Genomic DNA, 23,732 nt, shown 5'->3' with positions numbered 1-23,732 from the left:
TCGGAGCCTGGAGCCTGTTTCCGATTCTGTGTCTCCCTCTCTCTCTGCCCCTCCCCCGTTCATGCTCTGTCTCTGTCCCAAAAATAAATAAACATTGAAAAAAAAAATTTAAAGGAAAAGCTCATTAGAGTGACCTATGTTGTGTCTTAATTTAAAAAAAAAAAAAAAAAAGTACTGTCTTGAACTTGACTCCCAGATGTGAAAAACACATTGTGTGACATTCAAAACACCTGCAAAATGCACGTATCTTCATCGGCTGAGAGATATTAAACAATCTATGATCAAGTACCAGCCTTTTTTTTTTTTTCAGGATAAAAATCAAACATTTTGCCACCATTAAGACCAAAAGAAGAATTCAAATTAGACAGTCCTGTCACTTGTCAATTAGAAGTAAATTCTTATTACAGAGTGGGAAATTTATGCCAGCAAATATAGCAACAAACCTTATTAAAATAAATTCAGTGACCTTTTTAAAAAAGATTACAAAATTGAATTTATTGAGTTTCACACAAGATGCACTTATAAAATTAGTATTGAATGCCATTTTAGCAGAAGAAATGAACATCATTCCCAACTCCCAATATATCCTGCAAAGGAAATGAAATCTTCCGAAAATGACAGCACAATAATAACAGGCTAATTCAAGCTGAGTGGAAGGATATACCCAAATCATATTCTTGCACGGATCAGGGCTACATTTGGCAAAGTTCCCCCCCAAACTATTCCATTCACATGGACACTGTTCCTTTTGGTGGTGAAGAGGGGATAGAAAAAAAGTTTAATTCTAAAATGGGGCTTCACTGAAACATATACAAAAGTCTTTTCATTTTTAACTTAAAATACTTCCTGGTTTCACCGAAGTATTTCAGTAGGACTTTCTTTTCTACCCTATGTGAACATTAACCTTCAGATTTCCTTAGCTGATGCAAAACATTAAAATCCACTTCCATATTTCTCATGAAGAAGCCAAACGTTAAAGCTTGCTTTATATTTCACCCAGGAAATAGAGAAATCCCCTAAAATTACTTTCTGCAGGTCACATGCCTGAAATATCAGCACAACAGCTGAACTTCAAAATGAAAACATCAAAGGAAATGATAGTGAACAGTAGAACATCTGGACATTTTGAAATGAGACGCTGTAAAATTTTTATAAAAATGCAGAAAGGTTCCTCGAGATAAAACTGGTGGGGAATAACTTGTCCTATGCTGTAGGCCACAAACTAGTAGTTAAACAGAAATGGAATCTTGATCTCAAACAAAACCAAGAAGCACCTTTGGCTGCTGTTCCCAGCGTCCGGACACAAAGGTCTCCCCACACAGACAGTGGCCCACAGGCCCCGAGCCCATGGGCACCCCCAGCTCGGGCACACCCACGGACACTCCAGTCAGAAAGACTGACGCGTTTTTTAAGCCCAAGCAAGATGCTGCCCAAACCGCTTAGAATATTTACTTTAAAACTGTCACTTTAAAAACTCAGTTCAAGTGGACACCTTAAAAACCTTCGGGTTTTATACAATGACAATCCTGCAGCCCACTCCACATCCGATCCTTTTAACTGTAACAGTTTGTGAAGCAATTAGTTTTAAAGCGAAACCGGTTAACTACACGTGAAAGTTAACACTGCTCTGCTTTTTCAGTATAAAAAGTGCCTTTTCGTAAGGGTATTTCTATTCTCTCCATTGCAATTGAACAACGCACAGCTCACATTTTGCTTTAAAGAGTAAACTGAAAAATCATGAAACGTTTTCTCTGTGATGCATAACTTTCATTAATGAATATTTTGTAAATAAACAAACTGGCTTAGGGTTTCTTCCTATAAAATGCTACTATTCACCATGAATTATTTTAGGTAGCCTTTTATTCTGATTAATTCAGATACATCTTCAAGGATTATTCTGGTGGTAAGAACATTTATCTTGACTTAAGTTTTAATCTTTTTTTTTTTTTTTTAATGCTTTGGCAGATGAAGTCAAGTCTGAAACCTGTTTGTGAAAACAGTATGAGCTGGAAAGGTAATGTCATGGCAGAAGCTTCACAGTTTTCCAGGTGTATCCTTGTATGGAAGAGGCCTCGAGGGAGAATTCGAGGTTCTGGAAGCGCGGACGGATACGGCAAAGTGATTGGGAGGTGGCCCCCGTGAGGCCCGGAAGTGACTGCCCTCTGCCAAGCCGGGGGCTCCTCCTCACCCGTCAGGTTCCAGAGTCCAGGCTGGAGGTCGCTGCTGTTCTGTGACCTGACCTTCAGCCAGACCACGTCACCGGAAGAAAGATATTAAGATTCGCTTTCCATTAATAATTTAAGTTTTTAAATAAATATTTAAGTGCCAGTTTTCGCATCTGTCCAGCCCAGTAGCAGAGCGTCTCCCGCCCCAGGACTTGGCCACAGAGCTCAGTCGATTCGGTTTCCACAGATTGTGAACCTGTCTACCTCCAGCAGATCTTTCTTTGAGGATCTGTGCTTTAATTCAGAGCTTTCCTGTGTTATGTCCTTCTCATCACCATCTGGAGTCGTCAGAAACTGATCAGAACTGCTTGTGACAAGTAAGGGTACGACGTTTTCTTTCAGATGAACAGGCTGGCTGGTGACCGAAGCAGACAAGTTTTCTTCTGTGGAAAAAGAGATGCCGTTGGTTAGAAAAGGATTTCCCCTCAATTTATAATAAATACAAGCATACCAACAGAGTGGCAATGAGAAAAGGTGTCCCCATTCATCTTCTAGGTAGAGCGAGTGATAACCGAATAGCATGTGGCATGTCAGCGGCCATGGTTTATCATGAAACTCAGCGGCTATGCCATTTCTGTTTGCTCAATAAAATTCTACAGAAGGGCTATTATATGGATCCTGAGAAACTCAACAGAAGACCAGCGGGGAGGAGAAAAGGAGAAAAAAAAAGTTACAGAGAGGGAAGGAGGCAAACCATAGGAGACTCTTAAATACTGAGAATAAACTGAGGGTTGATGGACAGGTGGGGGGAGGGAAAGTGGGTGATGGGCACTGAGGAGGGCACCTGTTGGGAGGAGCACTGGGTGTTGTATGGAAATCAATTTGACAATAAGTTCCACATTAAAAAAAAATTCCACAGAGGGATATTATGCGGATAGCATCACACAAATAATACCACCACCTGACTTCGGTATCAGAACTCCTCTCTAACAAACTCCCTCCCTGCATAACCAGGTCCTAATATGATTGTTGCTTCAACAGTTAACACTGGCTCCTACGCTCAAGACGTCAAGGAGAAGCAGACTCTAACACATCCTGCCTCTCCTGGGTACCGGCACCAGCCCTTTCTTTGTCCCTCCTGCCCAGGACAAAAATCAAACATTCTGCCACCATTAAGACCCAAAGAAGAATTCAAATTAGACAGTCCTGTCACTTGTCAATTAGAAGTAAATTCTTATTACAGAGTGGGCAATTTGTGAAATGAGGCGCTGTAAAATTTAGCTCGACTCAGCAGTTCACCTGCGGGAAGTCCAAAACAGGGAGAAACAGACCGACCGACAAGACCCAAATGTGTACTCTGGGTCACGGGAGCCCTGGAACCCGGCTTGCGGGACGGCTCGGTCAGGGCCTGCAGCCACCGATCTCTGCATCACACATTCAGTCCTTAGGAGAGCAGCTTCATCAAGGTAAGAATGACAGCACGTGAGCTGAACATACTTCAGATGAATAATCTGATGGGTGTGGACACACGCATACATCTGTAGAAACCACCGCCACGATCGACCGTGAACACGGAGTCTATTTTCTTGCCCTCCCTGCTGCTCCCACCCCCACTGCTGTCCTTTGCTTCTTTAAGAACATGACGAACACGACGCTTGTTTTGAGAGCTGCCCCTCTTTTCATCCTTGAATTGAACCTGAGCCACCTGACTTACAACACCTTCCTCAACAGTGTCTGTCTGGCCTGTGGTCTCCTGATCTCCAAAAACACCCTACATGGACACTCACACCCTCGTCCCAAATGCACTTCTTAGTACGTGGCTCTGGAGCCAATGGCCTCAAACTGAGGTGTGCACTTAAAGGTTTCACCTCCTGCGTCCCCCATCAGACTGGACTCCCGACTGCATGACCGACACTCATCTGTCAATGTGCGGAAGGTGCCTAGCAGGACAGAATGCGTGTTGGCCACTATGACTGACCCGGTCGAAACACACGCAATCCCGTGTTACTAAGAGTATTTACATGCTCTCTGTTATGACGAACATTATTTTCCGGTTGTTGTACAAGATTTCACTTCCCTCCTGGCTCCCTAGAAAGCACGCATGAGCACGGCACTCTGTTCAGCCTGGACTTGGCCCCTTCCCACAGCAAACGCCGCACCCGGAATACTGAGCTGCTGGTTCCTGGCTGCTTTTCAGGCCTCTAGACTCGGCTCAGGCCGGTAGGTTTCTGACCTGCCCTCTCCACCCATCTTCGCCTGGACCCACTTCTCATCCTTCGAAACTCAGCCCAGGCTTCACCACCTCCAGGAAGGGACCCCGTCCTGTCCCTTCCACGCCTGTCTCCAACCCGCTCACGTGTCTGGATCATCCACTTTTTACCATCTCCTCTGTCTGTGAGGCCCTGCGGCACGATTTATTTACCTGTGTATCCCCAGGATCCCATATCACCCGCACACAGTGGCTCCGTATACTTAAAGGTAAGTCAATGAACGCAAAGTCCTATGAACAGGTACCACGAGAACCGGGAACTGCCATCTAATGACAAATCTGACGGCAGGGCCCTGCTTCTTCCCCAAACATTCCAGGCCAGCAGTCCTGGAATCCTCCACTTCTCTCCCACACTGTAAAACTCATCAGCAAATCCTGTGCTCTTCCAGACCTTTCCAGAATCTGGCCAGCTTTCCTGGCTCACACCACTCACCCCGGCTCTGAGCCAAGCAGTCTCCCTGCTGACCTCCGCCTCTGGGCTCACTCTTCCCGAGTCTACTTTCCACAAAGCTCACAGCTGGATCACGTCCCTCCTCTGCTCCAAACCCTGGAACAGCCCCTTCCCCACAGTAGAAGTCACGCTCTTCACAACGGGCAGCAGGGTGGCCTCTCTGATGCCTTCTCCAGTCCCTCACCCATGGCAGGGGTCCACTCCAGCCACCTGGCCTTTGCTGTCCCTCCACACACGCGGCAGGTTCCTGCCCCGGGCCCTCACACGCACTAGCTGCTGGCACTGAGCCCGGGAAGGCTCTGTCTCCTTGGCTGGGGGAGCTCCTGACTCCCGCTCACACTCCCCTTGGTGGACCCGCTGGAGTTTTCTCTGTAGCACTACCGCCCCTTGGCTCTCTCTGTCTCCCGGTCAGAACCAGTTCTGTTTTCCCCACCAATGTATCCCCTGAGCCTGTCATGTACCAGGTGCTCAAAAATCATCTACTGAATGATGAACACATGGAAAAACTCAGAGCACGGCATGGGGGTGTATCCACGATGAGATCTAAAATAGAAACATTGAAGACAACTCAGCAAAGTGAAATCAAATCTTGAAAGCAATGTCAAACATCAACTGAATAGGGATTTCTTCACTAGGGAGAATTCAGACCATTAACTCTGTAGAAAACGATTCACACAGTGATGAAAGGAACAGAACGTACCTTGAGAGGGTTTACATTTGTTCTGTGACTTATGGGGTGGTTTGCCTGATGTGCTGGCCGGAGGAGGATTGAACAACTTTTCTTCCATTTTGGCCTCCTTCACATACTGACATGACTTCCCCAACAGCACGATGCTATTAAGGACTTTCAGGGAGATCAACCTGGAACCAGAAAGAAAGAAAGAACCACAGCTGGAATTCATCTCCGTGACCACAAATGCCGTATCCCGCCACAGCTGCCGAGGAGGTGTGGGGCCTGGGTAGGAGCGTGGCCTGGGGGTCAGAGGCTCGCATCTGAGGTGGACGAGGTTCCCGTGAAAGCCCGAATTCCTGAGGCTGTTTTCCCATAAGGGAAAACACTTGGTAAATTCCTTAGTCCTCAGTACAAGAGAAAAAGTGTACCACTTACAAGTTTTACCTGGTCCCGAGTTATTTAGCATTTATTCTCTTATGCAAAACCAGTACGTGTAGTAGATACAGATGAGCCAAAAAGAGCTTAGAGTCCCATACCCCAGGGCTACTCACTGGGACATTTGGTATATTACGTCCTGGTAGTGTTTGCTATGACTTTATACTAATTTGTACCTTCCCACTGTTCAGAAATTGGGCCTATTTTACAAGGCACAAGCGGATGGAGTTGGAGGCTGAGCTGATTCTGGGCATCAAGCGCTTGAGTTCAAACCTGATGTGCTGCTTAGAACCCGTGTGGACCTGAGTGAGTTTCTTAGCCACTAGTAAGAGATGATTCTAGTTAAGTGCTCAGAACAGTACTTGGCACACCGAAACGTCAACCAATGTTATTTCATTAGATGCTGGTGTTGTTTCACATAACAATATTATCATTATTATTATTATGAATATTTTCCCTACCAGTTAATGTTCCTCAGTGACATTATTTTAATGGCCTTAAAATATCACTGTTTAGGTTATCGTATAACAAAGCCCCCAAAAGCCCTTAACTTTTGGATATTTGGATTATTTCCAATATTTTGTTTCTATTTAAAAGTTTCTAATTAGGAAAACATAGGTGAAATCTGTATTTCCTTAAGATAAATTCCTAGATAGCTATAATTATTGAAGTGGAATTTCTGGGCCAAAAAATGTGCATGGCATTTTCAGGTACTTGATACAAATCTGACAAAAAAAAATCTGAAAAACTGCTCTTCGCGCTGATGTGTGCTCACGTGACGTTCTTCAAATGACAAAGAAGCACAGACGTCACCGCCAGCGAGTGAAGAGGCGGCTGCTGTCTCTTACGGCTGAGAGGAGGTCGTGGCAATAACAGGAAGTGGCAAGTCAGTGGGGGTGACGCCAAGAAGGGGCCTGGCAGGTCAGAGCAAGGGGCAGACAGGTTTCCTTCACCGTCCCCAGCCTCTCCAGTCCAGGAGCTCAGAATGCCACCACGAGGGAGGGCCTCACACAGATCCTTGGCCCCGAGGACTTACACGTGCAGAACACTCCCCAGCTCAGCCCCAGGCCCAACTTTGCCGGGAACTCCTTACTCCTACCTTCCATCGCTTCCCTGACACTGCCTTGGGGAAGTCTAACCGGATTCCAAACTTACTAAAGCCAAGCCAGAATTCTTGATTCCGATCCAACCCTCCAAGAAAACAAAAGAAAACAAAACAAAATCACACCCCCGTGTATCTCTTACAGGCTCCCTCGTCACAGTAATTCTACTACCCTGACTGCTGGGCCCCAAACTCTGGAATCACATCGGATTCCTTTTATTCCCTTACACCTCACGTCCCATCACCGCTCGGCAAGTCCTGTCTGGCTCCACCGTCAAAACAAACACACGCCAGCGGACAAATCATTACCACTCCGCCGTGACCACCTCAGTGGCAGCAGCCACGGTCACCTTGGGCCTAAAGTCTGCTTCTCCTGCCACGCACGCTCCAGCCCATTCACCACGTGGCAGCCGGATCTGGCACGCTCTTCTTGGCTTGGCAGCCTTCGGGGTCCCTCCCTCCCTCCCTCCCTCAGCTGGAAGCCCAGCGGGGCTGCGGGTCCCCCCGCTCAGTGCCCTGTCAGGACCGCCACACTCCCGGCCGCTGCTCCTGTTAGACTTGTCCCGCGTCCCCTCTGTGAGTCTGCCATCCTCCTGGGCATCTGCACGGCTCTCTCCCTCACTCCGGCTCTCTCTCCCTCTGTCTGGTCTCCGCTGAAAAACACCAGCTCACCAGGGAGGCCCCCGCCTGCTCGTAGGCAGCCGTGTCCCTCATTCCGCATCTCCTCACGCTGCTCTTTCGTACTTCCTGATGCCGACCACCAACTGTCGTCTTACGGTGGTTTGCTTTCCTGGTTGCTATTTTTCCACTAGAGTTTCAGTGCCATGGAGGCAGGGCACTGGTCCCACCCCAGGACCAGTACCTGGCGCCTAGAGGGCTCTGACTGAGGCGTGCTGCCCAGATGAGGAGGGCAGAGGCTGCGAGCCTTCCCTCTGCAGCTTGGCCATAGCAAGCCTGGAGGGAAAGAGGCTGAAACTGGGGGGTGGGGGTGGGGACACGGCACTGTGTGCTAGGAGGGTCAACTGAATTCTGACTGGTCTGTACTCAAGGGAGAGTCCTGGGCTTGGTGGATTAAGGAATAAAGAAGGCTTCACGGACAAGGTGGTTTGGGAAAGACTTTGGAGGAGGAGAGGGTCATCTGGGCACTACCCTGATCCAAGGCGAATCAGGACACATCAGTCGAGGGGAAAGATCAGTGAGCAGGTATGCCTCTCTGGGCTATCGGGGGGAACAGTGACAAGACGGGGGAGAAACATGGGGGAAGGTCGTGACTTTTCAGTCATTTGGATTGAAGCGCGTCCACTTTGGTGAATTACGCACACACAACAGTCACTAAACGAAGGTTTTTAGGTGTAGTGTACACATGCTTCACTTCCTGGGTTGTGTCACAAGAAAAATACAAGAATGTTCTGTTAAACAAACATGGGAGCAATGACAGCAACACCACTCGAGGACGAGGCACAATGCCAAGAACTCTGGAGGGCTGTGTGAGCATCTGGACCAGAGGAGGAGCTCAGGGTTTTAATGTCAAAAAACTGAGAGAGGTGTGTGGTCCCCTGAGCTTCAGACTCTGGGAGTCAGTCCCTGCAGTATGAAGAAGGGGCAGGACCTGAGGGGAAATCCAGACCCCGGACCCCTTGCCTCAACGCAGTTTCTTACGTGCCTCGTGTCAGAGCAAAGCCACGAATCAAGGTGCTGACGATACGGCTTGGGACAATGCGGGGACAGAGGCCTGACAACCACGCAGAGGCGTCCGCCTCCTAGAACCTGAGCAAAGCCACGGTGCGGGGAGCCCCAGTGATTAACGGAGTTAAAGATGTTTTTAAACACAGGAGAATGTCTGACTGTGATGGCAGATTTTATCGTAAAAGGAAATACGGGTACAACTGAAATCCTAAGCAGAAAGAGCTTTAACGGACTCCTTTCGCTAAAGATTAAAATAAAATCTAAAGTGCTGTTCATACTAGTACCAAATAGCAGTGCATTTAACTGAGTCTCACTCAGCAAGTCACGGACACACCTGGAGGCAGGTGCTGCTAAGGGGACCCCGGGACAGTGAGAATGGCTACAGTGTGAGGTGGTTGATATTACTGTCCATTACATCCTGTATTAGTACTTTACTGTATAACCAAAAAACATGTTCCAGAACAGTTAATCTTACCCAAAATAGAAGAGTATGACGCAGGCATACGACAGGATTCCTTGCACTTTAATGGAGCTTGTGACGACTCTGATGAGCTAGTGAGAAACAAACCGAAACAACACACACACACACACACAAAACACACAATCACAGAGTTATTAGTTAATATTTAAAGACCTGTTCATGCTGATTTTAACACTTTAGGTGCACCCCTGTGGCCCCTGTCTGAACCCAAGTATGTCGTTCCAGCTTTGACAATTCCTATACAATCTGGCTGCCTGTGACAACTCTTGCGGCTGATTTGGGTCTGTTCAGGCAAATCTAAGATGCCACGTTCAGATGCTGGTGTCAAGTCGGGCACTACGTCCAGGTTCATGAGTGACACATTTAGTTGTACCTCACAGAGATGCAAATCAGCTGATCTTTAAATGAAAAGTCACTCTGGGAAATACAAATGGGTTCATCCTACTTCATGTATCCCCCCGACCAGAGCTAGAACCACTTGGTGGGCATTTCCCTTGTTCTTGCTTTGTCTTTCATGGACTCTTTTTTAGGAACCCAAAGGGACCTACAGGGAGGAGAGAGAAAAGGGAGCCTTAGGAGTTTTGTACTGTTACCAAAAAAAACTGAATAGTATTACAAAATTAATTATAAAGGATGGACATTTTCTGTCTCTTTTGGATAGTTATGGTTAAACACACGTTTTCTTCCTTATCTCAGAGAAATGTGGGCTGAACAGCACTGTCCTTGGAAATGTGTAGAATAAATCTGGTGGGATCTGTCACCAAAAAATATTTACACATTCCAGGTTAGGCTTCATAATGTACCCACATATCAGGGTCTAAGGGGACTGCTGCGTGGAAATGGAAAAGTCAGGGAAAATAACTGATATCCACAATGTGAAGTTATCATCAAATCAAGTCTACTAGAGCGTCTTAAACAAGTATCCTAAGACACAGTTTAAACACTATTTACAAATGCTTTCAGTAAAAGAACAGCTGGGTGCAGACAGAAGGGACTGTAGTATGCCCAGTGAAGGCCCCTTAGGAGAAAACGGATATGGAAGTCTCCATCTCTCACACAGGCTGTGACGGGGAGACGACCCCTGGACACACACTTGGGATGGAAGTTAAGACGGCTCTAGGATTTGACTCATGAATATGGAAGGCAAGCCATCTGCCCCCTTCAAGGCTTAAGTAATTTCATTTTTATTTAATATATTCTTAGGTAATTTTAAGATACATAGGTCTAAAGTTTAATTTCCATAAGACCTTAATATAATATTACTTTGTCTATTTGGGGTCTTTTGTGGTTCCACACAAATTTTAGGATTGCTTGTTCTAGCTTTGAGAAGAATGCTGGTGCAATTGTGATTGGGATTGCATTGAGTGTGTAGATAGCTTTGGGCAGTATTGACATTTGAACAATATTTATTCTTCCAGTCCATGAGCATGGAATGTTTTTCTATTTCTTCACATCTTTTTCAATTTTCTTCATAAGCTTTCTATAGTTTTCAGCATACAGATCTTTTACATGTTTGGTTAGGTTTATTCCTAGGTATTTTATGATTCTTGGTGCAATTGTGAATGGGATCAGTTTCTTTGCCTGTCTGTTGCTTCATTATTAGTGTATAAGAATGCAGCTGATTTCTGTACATTGATTTTGTATCCTGCGACTTTGCTGAATTCACATAACAGTTCTAGCAGACTTTTGGTGTGGAGTATCGGGTTTTCCATGTATGTCATCTGCAAAAAGTGAAAGCTTGACTTCATCTTTGCCAATTTTGATGCCTTTGATTTCCTTCTGTTGTCTGATTTCTGATGCTAGAACTTCCAACACTATGTTAAACAACAGTGGTGAGAGTGGACATCCCTGTGATGTTCCTGATCTCAGGGGGAAAGCTCTCAGTTTTACCCCATTGTGATATTATCACAATCCCAGACTTTAGCCTCTACTACAAAGCTGTAATCATCAAGACAGCATGGTATTGGCACAAAAACAGACACATAGACCAATGGAATAGAATAGAGACTCCAGAACTGGACCCACAAAAGTATGGCCAACTAATCTTTGACAAAGCAGGAAAGAATATCCAACGGAAAAAAGACAGTCTCTTGGGAGAACTGGACAGCAACATGCAGAAGGATGAAACTAGACCACTTTCTTACACCATTCACAAAAAAAACCCTCAAAATGGAAAAAGGACCTGAATGTGAAACAGGAAACCATCAAAACCCTAGAGGAGAAAGCAGGAAAAAACCTCTCTGACCTCAGCCTCAGCAATTTCTTACTTGACACATCCCAAAGGCAAGGGAATTAAAAGCAAAAGTGAACTATTGGGACCTCATGAACATAAAAAGCTTCTGCACAGCAAAGGGAACAATCAACAACACTAAAAGGCAACCGACAGAATGGGAAAAGATATTTGCAAATGACATATCGGACAAAGGGCTAGTATCCAAAATCTATAAAGAACTCACCAAACTCCACACCCGAAAAACAAATAATCCAGTGAAGAAATGGGCAGAAAACATGAATAGACACTTCTCTAAAGAAGACATCCAGATGGCCAACAGGCACACGAAAAGATGCTCAACGTCGCTCCTCATCAGGGAAATACAAATCAAAACCACACTCAGATACCACCTCACGCTAGTCAGAGTGGCCAAAATGAACAAATCAGGAGACTATAGATGCTGGCGGGGATGCAGAGAAACGGGAACCCTCTTGCACTGTTGGTGGGAATGCAGACTGGTGCAGCCGCTCTGGAAGACACTGTGGAGGTTCCTCAAAAAATTAAAGAAAGATCTACCCGATGACCCAGCAGCAGCACTGCTAGGAATTTACCCAAGGGATACCGGAGTGCTAATGCATAGGGGCACTCGTACCCCAATGTTTATAGCAGCACTTTCAACAATAGCCAAATTAGGGAAAGAGCCTCAATGTCCATCAGCTGATGAATGGATAAAGAAATTGTGGTTTATATACCCAATGGAATACTACGTGGCAATGAGAAAGAATGAACTATGGCCTTTTGTAGCAACGTGGATGGAACTGGAGGGTGTTATGCTAAGTGAAGTAAGTCATACAGAGAAAGACAGATACCATATGTTTTCACTCTTATGTGGATCCTGAGAAACTTAACAGAAACCCATGGGGGAGGGGAAGGGAAAAAAAAAACGGAGGGAGGCAAACCATAAGAGACTCTTAAAAACTGAGAACAAGCTGAGGGTTGATGGGGGGTGGGAGGGAGGGGATGCTGGGTGATGGGCACGGAGGAGGGCACCTGTTGGGATGAGCACTGGGTGTTGTGTGGAAACCAATCTGACAATAAATTTCATATTAAAAAAAATAATATGCATGAAGCCACACAGTGCCTAAATGAGACTTCAAAAGCAGTTACTATAAATAAAGAAATTTACTTGCAAAAAAAAAAAAAAAAAAAAGACCTTAATAAATAATTTCTTTTACTTCTCCTGGACACAAATGCATTTTAGGACATAAGGTAGCATTTAGAGAGAAATTTTGTCACTCGTGGGCCTCAGTTAAAGAATGTGTGGGATTGCTGAGGCCCTGGAATATTCCTCCAGGCTCCTAGCTATCTGCCAAAGCTACTGGCTCACTCTGGAGCTCTGTGAGGAAAGTGCTGGAGGAGAAAACCCTCTGGATTCCTGCATAACAGCATAACCCCGTCTGAAAATAACCCCCCAAGCATTTCGTTGATCAGTTATTAGTTAAACTTAAATCTTTTGGTATAACCATACAAACTCATTTAAGGAATAAAATAAAGGCTGGAGAAAAATTTAAAAATACTAAATTAAAAAAATCTATATTAATTATGAATAGAGTTTTCTGGCAAATAAGTTACTAGATAGTCAATTATTATTTGCAAAGAAGGGCCACATTTAAATCCAATCACTTAACCAATCCTTAAAAGAAAAAAAAAAAAAATCAGTCAGGCAACCTAGGTTTATCCTTATACTACATGTATCATGATTCCAGTTGTAGGAAACAAATGTAGAAAAATTTAGTATTTTATCAATCTCTTATACTTTAAAGAATTTTACTCTTTAAAATATCCTGTTTTTCCAAAATTCTAGGAGTTTCTCTTCCCAAACAAAATAAAGCTATATTATTATATAATAAACAAGTTACTAACAGAATTGAAAACATTTAGGATGTGGCTGTCTGGAGAGTTACAACGAAATATACATAACATTAAATTTATCAATCTCCCTTCCTCTAAAAAAAGGTCAGGCAAACTGGTCTAAAATACAGTTGGTATCACTTACAATTGCTTTTTACATCTCTTAGTTGACTTCCATGACACTTTGCATCTACAGGAGAATTCTAGATGTCCTTTGGCAAAAAGATGGTTGCATTTGTTTTGATGTGAGACTAGGTAGCCAACAAGGAATATAATCAAATACAGGCGCAGCCAGCAAATCTTCTTAATTAATATTATTACAGCCCGATGTGGCTAGTAACTTTCTACAAGGCTGTTCTGAGCAATTCATTAAATTATTCAAGGTTGGTGACATTATCTTGGATTGATCTAATACATTTCAGTGCTATTACTTAAAAAAAAAGAAAAAATATATATATATGATATTTTCTGGGTACAACAGTAAAAATTTTCATTGTAAAAACTTTGGAAAAATTTTAAAAAGTAATGACTATAATGGATAAAGACTACTTCTTCATTTGAGCATACCATAATTTATTTAACCTATTTCATTTCTTTCCAAAATTTTACTACTATAAATGCCACTGCAATGCATAATCTTGCCTATAAACCATCATGTGCCTTTTATAACTACTTTCTTAGGATAGATTCCTAGAACTGGAATTGCTGCATCAAAGCATTATACTGTTAAACTGCCTTTAGAAACGTTGGATCGACTTCTTATACTTCAGCTAATACATGCTACAGTGGCCATGCCAATGCCTACCACTAGGCATCTCCATTCAAAAAGAAAAATCTTTGCCAAATGAGTAAATAAAAATGAGTACTCCCATTGCTAGCAAAGCCATTACATAAAATGGTTTGTTAAAATTATCTACTGGACAGTTCAAAATCCAAAAACATAATGCCACAACTTAAAATTTCCTTCCCATTTTATATCATGTCCTTCTGAAATAAACTTAATGATAATCCACTTATTAGTGTTCTGTAATGATGGCTCTCTCAACACAAAAAAAGGGAAAAAAGTATGAACTTACTAAAACAGCTAGTGGGAGAGGAATGAACCCCATCCTCCGTGCCACAGAGTCACTGTAATCAGTATACGCCTGGACAGAGAAAACAGAGAAGGATTATGGCATTTAAAAAGTTCGCTTCCACTCATCAACAGCAAATGTTCTCAACAGGCAAGACTATGCACAAAAACAGAAGCCGGCACCTATTATTGAGTAATTGAGTAAAATACTGTGAACATTATCTAAATGTTCATAAGAGGTTTTAAATCCAAAGTTGTATAACTATTACAATACTACAGAAATCATACCCTGCTTAATATTTAAGGACTATTATTATTTTACTAAACACAGTGTAGAGAACAGAGATTAAGAGGAAGTTGAAATTTATGGACCTTTCCCTTAACCAATATTCCATGCTAAATTAAACCACTGTTAATTTCAGACTATGTCTCTGTTATAATGCTCACATTTTTCTGTCGGCTGCTAACAAGGTCAAAAGCAAGGCTGGCTCTATATTCACTGTAGACCTAAAGACAAATAAAAGTGATATATTAAGTAATATAGTGCAAATATACAATGTGCACAGATTCAGACTTTGTAGATGAAAACGTTTAATAATTAACCAGGAAAAAGGTGCTGATCACCAAGCAGACATCTGGGTAGTGTTCCTCTATCTTCCTAGAGTAAGGGTAAAATAGTCCTAATCCCCCCATCTGTTATGTTTACGAGCCTTTCAAATATTTCCCTTCAAAGAGCAATAGTCAATGATTATGACACTGAGAGTTTAGAATTTGGGGAAGAGGGGCTATTTTAAGTAGTATAATATATATATAAAAATTTGACATTTTAAATGAAAAGTTTAAAAAATTATTGACCATATATATACACACACACACACACATACATAGACTGTCTATATATAACGATAATGATGCCTTCTTCAAAAAATGGATGCTCTGCAAGATATAAAACTGAGAGAACATAGAAGTTATGAAGGGACTGTCAACTGTCATTTCACTAAAACTGCACTGAATCAAGTTTATTAATTTTGACTTCAGATGCTGAGAAGATGATTCCATTCTGTACTGAGGAAGCCAAGAGAGTAAACAGTGAAATGACACCATCACTGCTTTACAAAAGAATACAAAATCTTATTTAAATATATATCAAATCATCACACAGTAGCAGTTGCAACCACATTAGACTTCTGAAATAGTACCTTCTGAGACAGTACTATAACAAGACAAAGTATAGACCAAATAAAATGTAGGAAACTGATGAAATTAATGTTTATTTTGGGCCTGAGGCAGGAATGGGGAAGATGCTAGGAACTCCCATGGTTTTGTACCCTGAGCCTACAGCACATGTCTATTTCTGGAAACTCCACAGAACAGCTGGCTGAAACACAAAACAAATCTCTCGAATGCTTTCACCAAAAAGTATAAGGCTCTTGTTTTCTAGAACTTTTCAGAAATCTATAATCACAGAAAAAAAATCCATTTTTAAATATAAAATACTTAAAAAAAACCTAGCCAGAGGGAACAGTTTTGATAGTCTAATGCTTAAATAGAAACAATGGGATTTGTATAAGTTTAAGTAAACAAATTATGATGCTCTTAACAGTTTATAATGATTCTGAGTCAGTGACACTCTACTCTGACCTGAACTATTGGCCAAACTATAGTCCCACCCAAAAGTATGGAACAGGACTGGTCAACATTGAAATAGTATACTTTCTGTACTATAATTTTCAGAAATTGAAAATTATAATTCTAAATTTAAAGTAGTAGTACTCTTATCTTTATAAACACAGTAAACCTGGACTCGTCATTTTACAACTTCATAATATTAAGCAGCAGCAGTCAACATTAAACACTGAATTGCTTATTAAAATACATACATCTGCAGTAATGTCATTGAACTTGGTGATAAAGGCATGTTTTACAATATCCACAGCAGTTTCTGATGCAATCACCATACAGACATCTGGAAACAACACCCAGAGGTGATCTAGAAAGTGCAGGGAAAAAGAGACAGTTGAATCTCTTCATAGGAACGGGGTATCATGTACCATAATAGTATCACACAGGCAGCGACAGAAATCTGCAATGTCCACATGGCTCAACTATAATGCTGCCAATAAATGATAACCGAGGCAAAACTAGCATTCAACTAATTATCAAAAAACCTCTATTTTATCAAGTTAAAGGATAATACACTCAACAGATAACCTATTTTGTATTTTCTCTGCGCCAAGCCCTTGAGGGGCAGGTCACAGAGGTGAGTGGAGCCCCTGAATTCCTTCACACAGCTAACACGTTGCTAGGACGACTAATCGAGCAGGCTTGTTATAAAACCCTTTAATTCTATAGCTGCCTGGTATGCTAGTAAATAGCTAGTTGGGACATGTGCTGGAGTCAATGGAACGATCTTCCTCTCTTTGCTCCCTAAGATGCAAAGATTTTGATCATTTATTTCAGTATCCCACAGATGCAATCTGTCAAGTTTGCGCACCTTTACCATTATTTGTTCAAATGTCAATTCAGTACCAAGTACCTGAAAAAAAAATGCAAACAAATAACCTCCTAAGACCCTGAAGAAGGATGTGAGAGTGTGACAGAGCAAGAAAAAGGTTAGAAATGTCAACAAGGTCCTAGGCAGTTTGGGATCTGGGCACTGGAGGGCAGGGTGGAGAGAATCCAGCTCAGGCCATCCGAGCTGACGGTTTTAGTGGGTCTGGCATTGCCTTGAGGTTTTGGGAATCAGGAAACTTTTTTCCACGTCAAATTCTGCCACTAACCAGCTACATGACTTTTGGCAAGTTTCTTCATGACCTAAGTTTCAGTTTCCTAATCTACAAAATAAAAAGCATCTGTATTTCACCACTATGAGAATGAAGACGGACAGCGCAAAGTGCCTGGCACACAAAACAGCTAGCATTACTCTTATGTTATTCATGATCTTGCAGGCTTACAGGAAGCTTCCGTAAATGGCATTTTTTAAGAAAAGAAATTTAAAAAAAGAAACTAAAGAGAGAGTGAAGGAATGATGACTCACCAACATTAAGTGCTCCTTTCATCACACCGCCATAGCAGTAATAAAGAAGACCCAAGCAATTTGCTGAAAGTCCCAGGACAAATGAGAATATGACTTCAAACCTCCAGCTGTCAGCAGGCTTAGGACTACTGTCCTTTGGCACAACAGCTTGCCTCGAGACTGCTGATCCCACGTGGGCTCTGCTGAGACCAGCCACGCATGCCCTCTACCCAGCCTCACGCAGACACCATATTAGCTGCCGTAGTTGTAAACCAAGAACGCAGCTACACAGAGAAAATCCCAGTGTGTGGAGCACGGCTTTGCTGCCACAACTCAGGCAGACTTTGGATCTATTCAGACAGGAACGCAAGCCACTGTAAGATATATTTCATCTTATGCTTTCCACAAGAAAATTACTTCTGGAAATGTATTTCCAAGATCATATATCTCACTTAACATCTGTTTCTGGTTTCTTACAGGTACTCGAAGACTAGACTAGCAATGAATCAAAATAAATTAACAAGAAGTTATTAAAAGCCTGGAAAGTGTATCGCGTTGAAGGTAATGAATAAAATGCAAAAAATAAGCTTGTTCCTTAAGAACAAGGTTGTATAAAAATGTCATAAATAAAAAAAACAAACAAAAAAACGCTTAATTACTTGAGACGCCTGAGCACATGATCCTTTCCCCACCAAGCTCACTTCAGCATTGCCAGACTGTGTTTAACTACCTATTTTCACTATTAGCCTGAGAGTCCTACACATATCTCAGTACTGTCTATGCGGGCCACAGTGCCCAGCCTTATGTAAATGTCTGCTTTATGAATGGATGATGAAAATTCATAGAATCTTATTTTATTTTAGAGAGACAGAGGGTGCATGTTAGTGGGGGGAAAGGAGCAGAGGGAGAGAGTGAGGGAGAATTTTTTAAATTTATTTTTTTTTAATTTACATCCAGGATAGTTAGCATATAGTGCAACAACGATTTCAGGAATAGATTCCTTAATGTCCGTTACCCATTTAGCCCATCGCCCCCTCCCACAACGCCTCTAGTAATGCTCTATTTGTTCTCCATATTTAAGAGTCTCTTATGTTTTGTCCCCCTCCCTGTTTTTTATATTATTTTTGCTTCCCTTCCCTTATGTTCATCTGTTTTGTATCCTAAAGTCCTCGTATGAGTGAAGTCATATATTTGTCTTCCTCTAACTTCACTTAGCATAATACCCTCCAGTTCCATCCACGTAGTTGCAAATGGCAAGATTTCATTCTTTTTGATTGCTAATACTTCACTGTATATGTATACCACATCTTCTTTATCCATTCATCCATCGATGGACATTTGAGCTCTTTCCATACTTTGGCTATTGTTGATAGTGCTGTTATAAACACGGGGGTGCATGTGTCCCTTCGAAACAGCACACCTGTATCCCTTGGATGAATTACCTAGTAGTGCAATTGCTGGGTCGTAGGGTAGTTCTATTTTTCATTTTTTGAGGGACCTCTACACAGTTTTCCAGAGTGGCTGCAACAGTTTGCATTCCCACCAACAATGCAAAAGAGATCCTCTTTCTCCACATCCTCGCCAACATCTGTTGTTGCCTGAGTTGTAAATGTTAGCCGTTCTGACAGGTGTGAGGTGGTATCTCACTGTGGTTTTGATTTGTTTTTCCCTGATGATGAGTGATGTGGAGCATTTTTTCATGTGTCGGTTGGCCATCTGGATGTCTTCTTTGGAGAAGTGTCTATTTATGTCTTTTACCCATTTCTTCACTGGATTATTTGTTTTTTGGATGTTGAGTTTGATAAGTTCTTTAAAGAGTTTGGATACTAGCCCCTTATCTGAGATGTCGTTTGCAAATATCTTCTCCACTTCGTCGGTTACCTTTTATTTTTCCTGATTATTTCCTTCGCTGTGCAGAAGCTTTTTATTTTGAGGAGGTCCCAATAGTTCATTTTTGCTTTTGTTTCCCTTGCCTCTGGAGATGTGTTGAGGAAGAAATTGCTGCGGCCAAGATCAAAGAGGTTTTTGCCTGCTTTCTCCTCGAGGATCTTGATGGCTTCCTGTCTTATATTGAGGTCTTTCATCCATTTTGAGTTAATTTTGGGTATGGTGTAAGAAAGTGGTCCAGGTTCATTCTTCTGCATGTCGCTGTCCAGTTTTCCCAGAACCACTTGCTGAAGACGCTGTCTTTATTCCGTCGGATATTCTTTCCTGCTTTGTCAAAGATTAGTTGGCCATATGTTTGTGGGTCCATTTCTGGTTCTCTATTCTGTTCCATTGATCTGAGTGTCTGTTTTTGTGCCAGTACCATACTGTCTTGATGATTAAAACTTTGTAGTACAGCTTGAAGTCCGGGTTGTGATGCCTCCTGCTCTGGTTTTCTTTTCCAAGCTTGCTTTGGCTATTTGGGGTCTTTTCTGGTTCCATACAAATTTTAGGATTATTTGTTCTAGTTCTGTGAAAAATGCTGGTGTTATTTTGATAGGGATTGCATTGAATATGTAGATTGCTTTGGGTGGTATTGACATTTTAACAATATTTGTTCTTTCTATCCAGGAGCATGGAATATTTTTCCTGTGTGTGTGTGTGTGTGTGTGTGTGTGTGTGTGTGACTTATTTCTTTCATAAGCTTTCTATAATTTCAGAATAGATTTTTCACCTCTTTGGTTAGATTTATTCCTAGGTATTTTATAGTTTTTGGTGCAATTGTAAATGGGATCAATTCCTTTATTTCTCTTTCTGTTGCTTCATTATTGGTATATAGGAATGCAACTGACTTCTGTGCATTGATTTTATATCCTGCAACTTTGCTGAATTCATGGATCAGTTCTAGCAGGTTTTTGGTGGAATCTTTTGGGTTTTCTATATAGAGTATCATGTCATCTGCGAAGAGTTAAAGTTTGACCTCCTCCTGGCCGATTTGAATGCCTTTTATTTCTTTGTGTTATCTGACCGCAGAGGCTAAGACTTCCAATACTATGCTGAATAACAGTGGCAAGAGTGGACATCCCTGTCTTGTTCCTGACCTTAGTGGGAAAGCTCACCGTTTTTCCCCATTGAGGATGATTTTAGCATTAGGTCGTTCATATATGGCTTTTATGATCTCGAGGTATGATTCTTCTATCCCTACTTTCTTGAGGGTATTTATCAAGAAAGGATGCTGTATTTTGTCAAATGCTTTCTCTGCATCTATTGAGAGTATCATGTAGTTCTTGTCCTTTCTTTTATTGATGTGATGAATCATGTTAATTGTTTTGTGGATATTGAACCAGCCCTGCATTCCAGGTATAAATCCCACTTGCTTGTGGTGAATAATTTTTTAATGTGTTGTTGGATCCGGCTGGCTAATATCTTGTTGAGGATTTTTGCATCCATGTTCATCCCGGAAATTGGTCTGTAGTTCTCCTTTTTAGTGTGGTCTCTGTCTGGTTTTGAAATCAAGGTAATGCTGGCTTCATAGTAAGAGTTTGGATGTTTTCCTTCCATTTCTATTTTTTGGAACAGTTTCAAGAGAATAGTGCTAACTCTTGCTAACATGTTTGGTAGAATTCCCCTGGAAAACCATGTGGCCCTGGACTCTTGTCTTTTGGGAGATTTTTGATTACTGATTTGATTTCTTTACTGTTTGTGGGTCTGTTCAAATTTTCTATTTCTTCCTGTTTCAGTTTTGGTAGTGTATATGTTTCTACGAATTTGTCCATTTCTTCCAGATTGCCCATTTTATTGGCATATAATTGTTCATAATATTCTATTATTGTTTGTATTTCTGCTGTGTTGGTTGTGATCCCTCCTCTTTCATTCTTGATTTTATTTATTTGGGTCCTTTCCTTTTTCTTTTTGATCAAACTGGCTAGGGGTTTATCAATTTTGTTAACTCTTTCCAAGAACCAGATTCTGGTTTCCTTGATCTGTTCTACTGTTTGTTTGCTTTCGATGGCACTGATTTCTGCTCCAATCTTTATTATTTCCTGTCTTCTGCTGGTTTCAGGTTTTAATTGCTGTTCCTTTTCCAGTTCTTTAAGATGTAAGGTAAGGTTGTGTATCTGAGATCTTTCTTCCTTCTTTAGGAAGGCCTGGATTGCATATACTTCCCTCTTATGACCTCTTATGCTGTGTCTCCGAGGTTTTGGGCTGTGGTGTTATCATTTTCATTGGCGTCCATGTACTTTTCAATTTCCTCTTTAACTTCTTGGTTAGCCCATTCATTCTTCAGTAGGATGTTTTTTAGTCTACAAATATTTGTTATCTTTCCAAATTTTTTCTTGTGGTTGATTTCGAGTTTCATAGCATTGTGGTCTAAAACTATGCACGGTATGATCTTGATCTTTTTGTACTTGTTGAAGGCTGATTTGTGCCCCAGAATGTGACCTATTCTGGAGAATGTTCCAAGTGCACTGGAGAAGAATGTGAATTCTGCTGCTTTAGGATGAAATGTTCTCAATATATCTTGTTAAGTCCATCTGGTCCAGTGTGTCATTCAAAGCCATTGATTCCTTGTTGATTTTCTTTTCAGATGATCTGTCCATTACTGTGAGTGGGGTGTTGAAGTCCCCTACTATTATGGTATTACTATCGATGAGTTTCTTTATGTTTGTGATTACTTGATTTATATATTTGGGTGCTCTCACATTTGAAGCATAAATGCTTACAACTGTTAGGTCTTCTTGGTGGATAGACCTCTTAGTTATGATATAATGCCCTTCATCTCTTGATACAGTCTTTATTTTAAAGTCTGGATTGTCTCATATAACTATGGCTACTCTGGCTTTCTTTTGTTCACCATTAGCATGATGGCTCTCCATCCCCTTATTTTCAATCTGAAGGTGTATTTAGGTCTAAAGTGGGTCTCTTGTAAACAGCATATTGATGGATCTTGTTTTCCTATCCATTCTGTTACCCTATGTCTTTTGATTGGAGCATTTAGTCTACTGACGTTTAGAGTGAGTACTGAAAGATATGAATTTACTGCCAAAATGTTGCCTGTAGAACGGAGTTTCTGGTAGAGTTCATTGGTCCTTTCTAGTCTTTGTTGCTTTTGGTCTTTTTTCTTTCTTTCTCTCTTTTTTTCGTCTCTTCTCCTCTCAGAGAGTCCCCCTTAAAATTTCTGGTAGGGCGGTTCGGTGGTCACAAACTCCTTTAATTTTTGTTGGTCTGGGAAACTTTTTCTCTCTCCTTCTATTTTGAAAGACAGCCTTGCTGGATAAAGAATTCTTGGCCGATTTTTCTGATTCAGCACATTGAATATATCCTGACACTCCTTTCTGGCCTGCCAAGTTTCTGTGGATAGGTCTGCTGCAAACCTGATCTGTCTTCCCTCGTATGATAAGGACTTTTTTTCCCTTGCTGCTTTCATGATTCTCTCCCTGCCTGAGTATTTTGTGAATTTGACTATGGTATGCCTTATTGATGGTCAGTTTTTGTTGAATCTAATGGGAGTCCTCTGTGCTTCCTGAGTTTTGATGTCTGTGTCTTTCCCCAGGTTAGGAAAGTTTTCCGCTATGATTTGCTCACAAAACCGTTCTGCCCCTATTGCTCTCTCTTCCTCTTCTGGGACCCCTATGATTCTGATGTTGTTCCTTTTTAATGAGTCACTGATTTCTCTAATTCTTAAATTGTGCTCTTTTGCCTTAGTCTCTCTTTTTTTCTTCATTTTTCTCCATAAATTTGTCCTCTATATTGCTGAGTCTCTGCTCTGCTTCATCCATCCTTGCTGCCATGGCATCCATTCAAGACTGCAGCTCATTACAACATTTTTTATTTCATCCTGACTAGGTTTTACTTCTTTTATCTCCTCAGAAAGGGATTCTTATCTATTTTCAACCCCAGCTAGTATTCTTATTATCGTGATTCTAAATTCTGGTTCAGACATCTTGCTTATATCTGTGTTGATTAAGTCCCTGGGTGGTCGTTTCTTCCTGCTATTTCTTTCAGGGTGAATTCCTTCATTTTGTCATTTTGGAGAAAGAAAAGGAATTAAGAAGGTAAAAAAAATTAAAATAAAAAAATTAAAAACAACACACACAAAAAATCAAATGAATGATGCTAGATCCTAGGTGTGTTTTGGTCTGGTTGTTGAAAAGAGCTTGACAGATTAAAGAAAAAAGGTAACAAAAAAAAAAAAAAGAAAAAAGGAAAACGTTTGAAAATTTGAAAAATGCATACAGTGAAACAGAATAAAATGAAACGATGGAAGTAAAATAGAATTTGAAAAATTTATAAATAAAAAAATATAGAAAAAATTAAAGAAAAATATTTTAAA

At 41.5% G+C, this 23,732-nt stretch overlaps 1 protein-coding gene across 1 annotated transcript in view; it reads right to left on the bottom strand.

Moving 5' to 3' along the window:
• Nucleotides 1–467: 467 nt before the first annotated feature.
• The window catches only part of TAPT1 (transmembrane anterior posterior transformation 1), a 68,168-nt gene continuing 44,903 nt past the window's right edge, over nucleotides 468–23,732 (bottom strand). The window contains 6 exon segments of the mRNA XM_030314161.1: nucleotides 468–2,608; nucleotides 5,586–5,746; nucleotides 9,257–9,333; nucleotides 14,462–14,530; nucleotides 14,905–14,964; nucleotides 16,338–16,447. Of these exon segments, the coding sequence (XP_030170021.1) occupies nucleotides 2,391–2,608; nucleotides 5,586–5,746; nucleotides 9,257–9,333; nucleotides 14,462–14,530; nucleotides 14,905–14,964; nucleotides 16,338–16,447 (695 nt within the window). The 3' untranslated portion in view covers nucleotides 468–2,390.

This window comes from Lynx canadensis, chromosome B1 (assembly GCF_007474595.2).
Source record: "Lynx canadensis isolate LIC74 chromosome B1, mLynCan4.pri.v2, whole genome shotgun sequence".
NCBI lineage: Eukaryota > Metazoa > Chordata > Mammalia > Carnivora > Felidae > Lynx > Lynx canadensis.
This window is presented reverse-complemented; position numbering and strand designations above follow the sequence as displayed.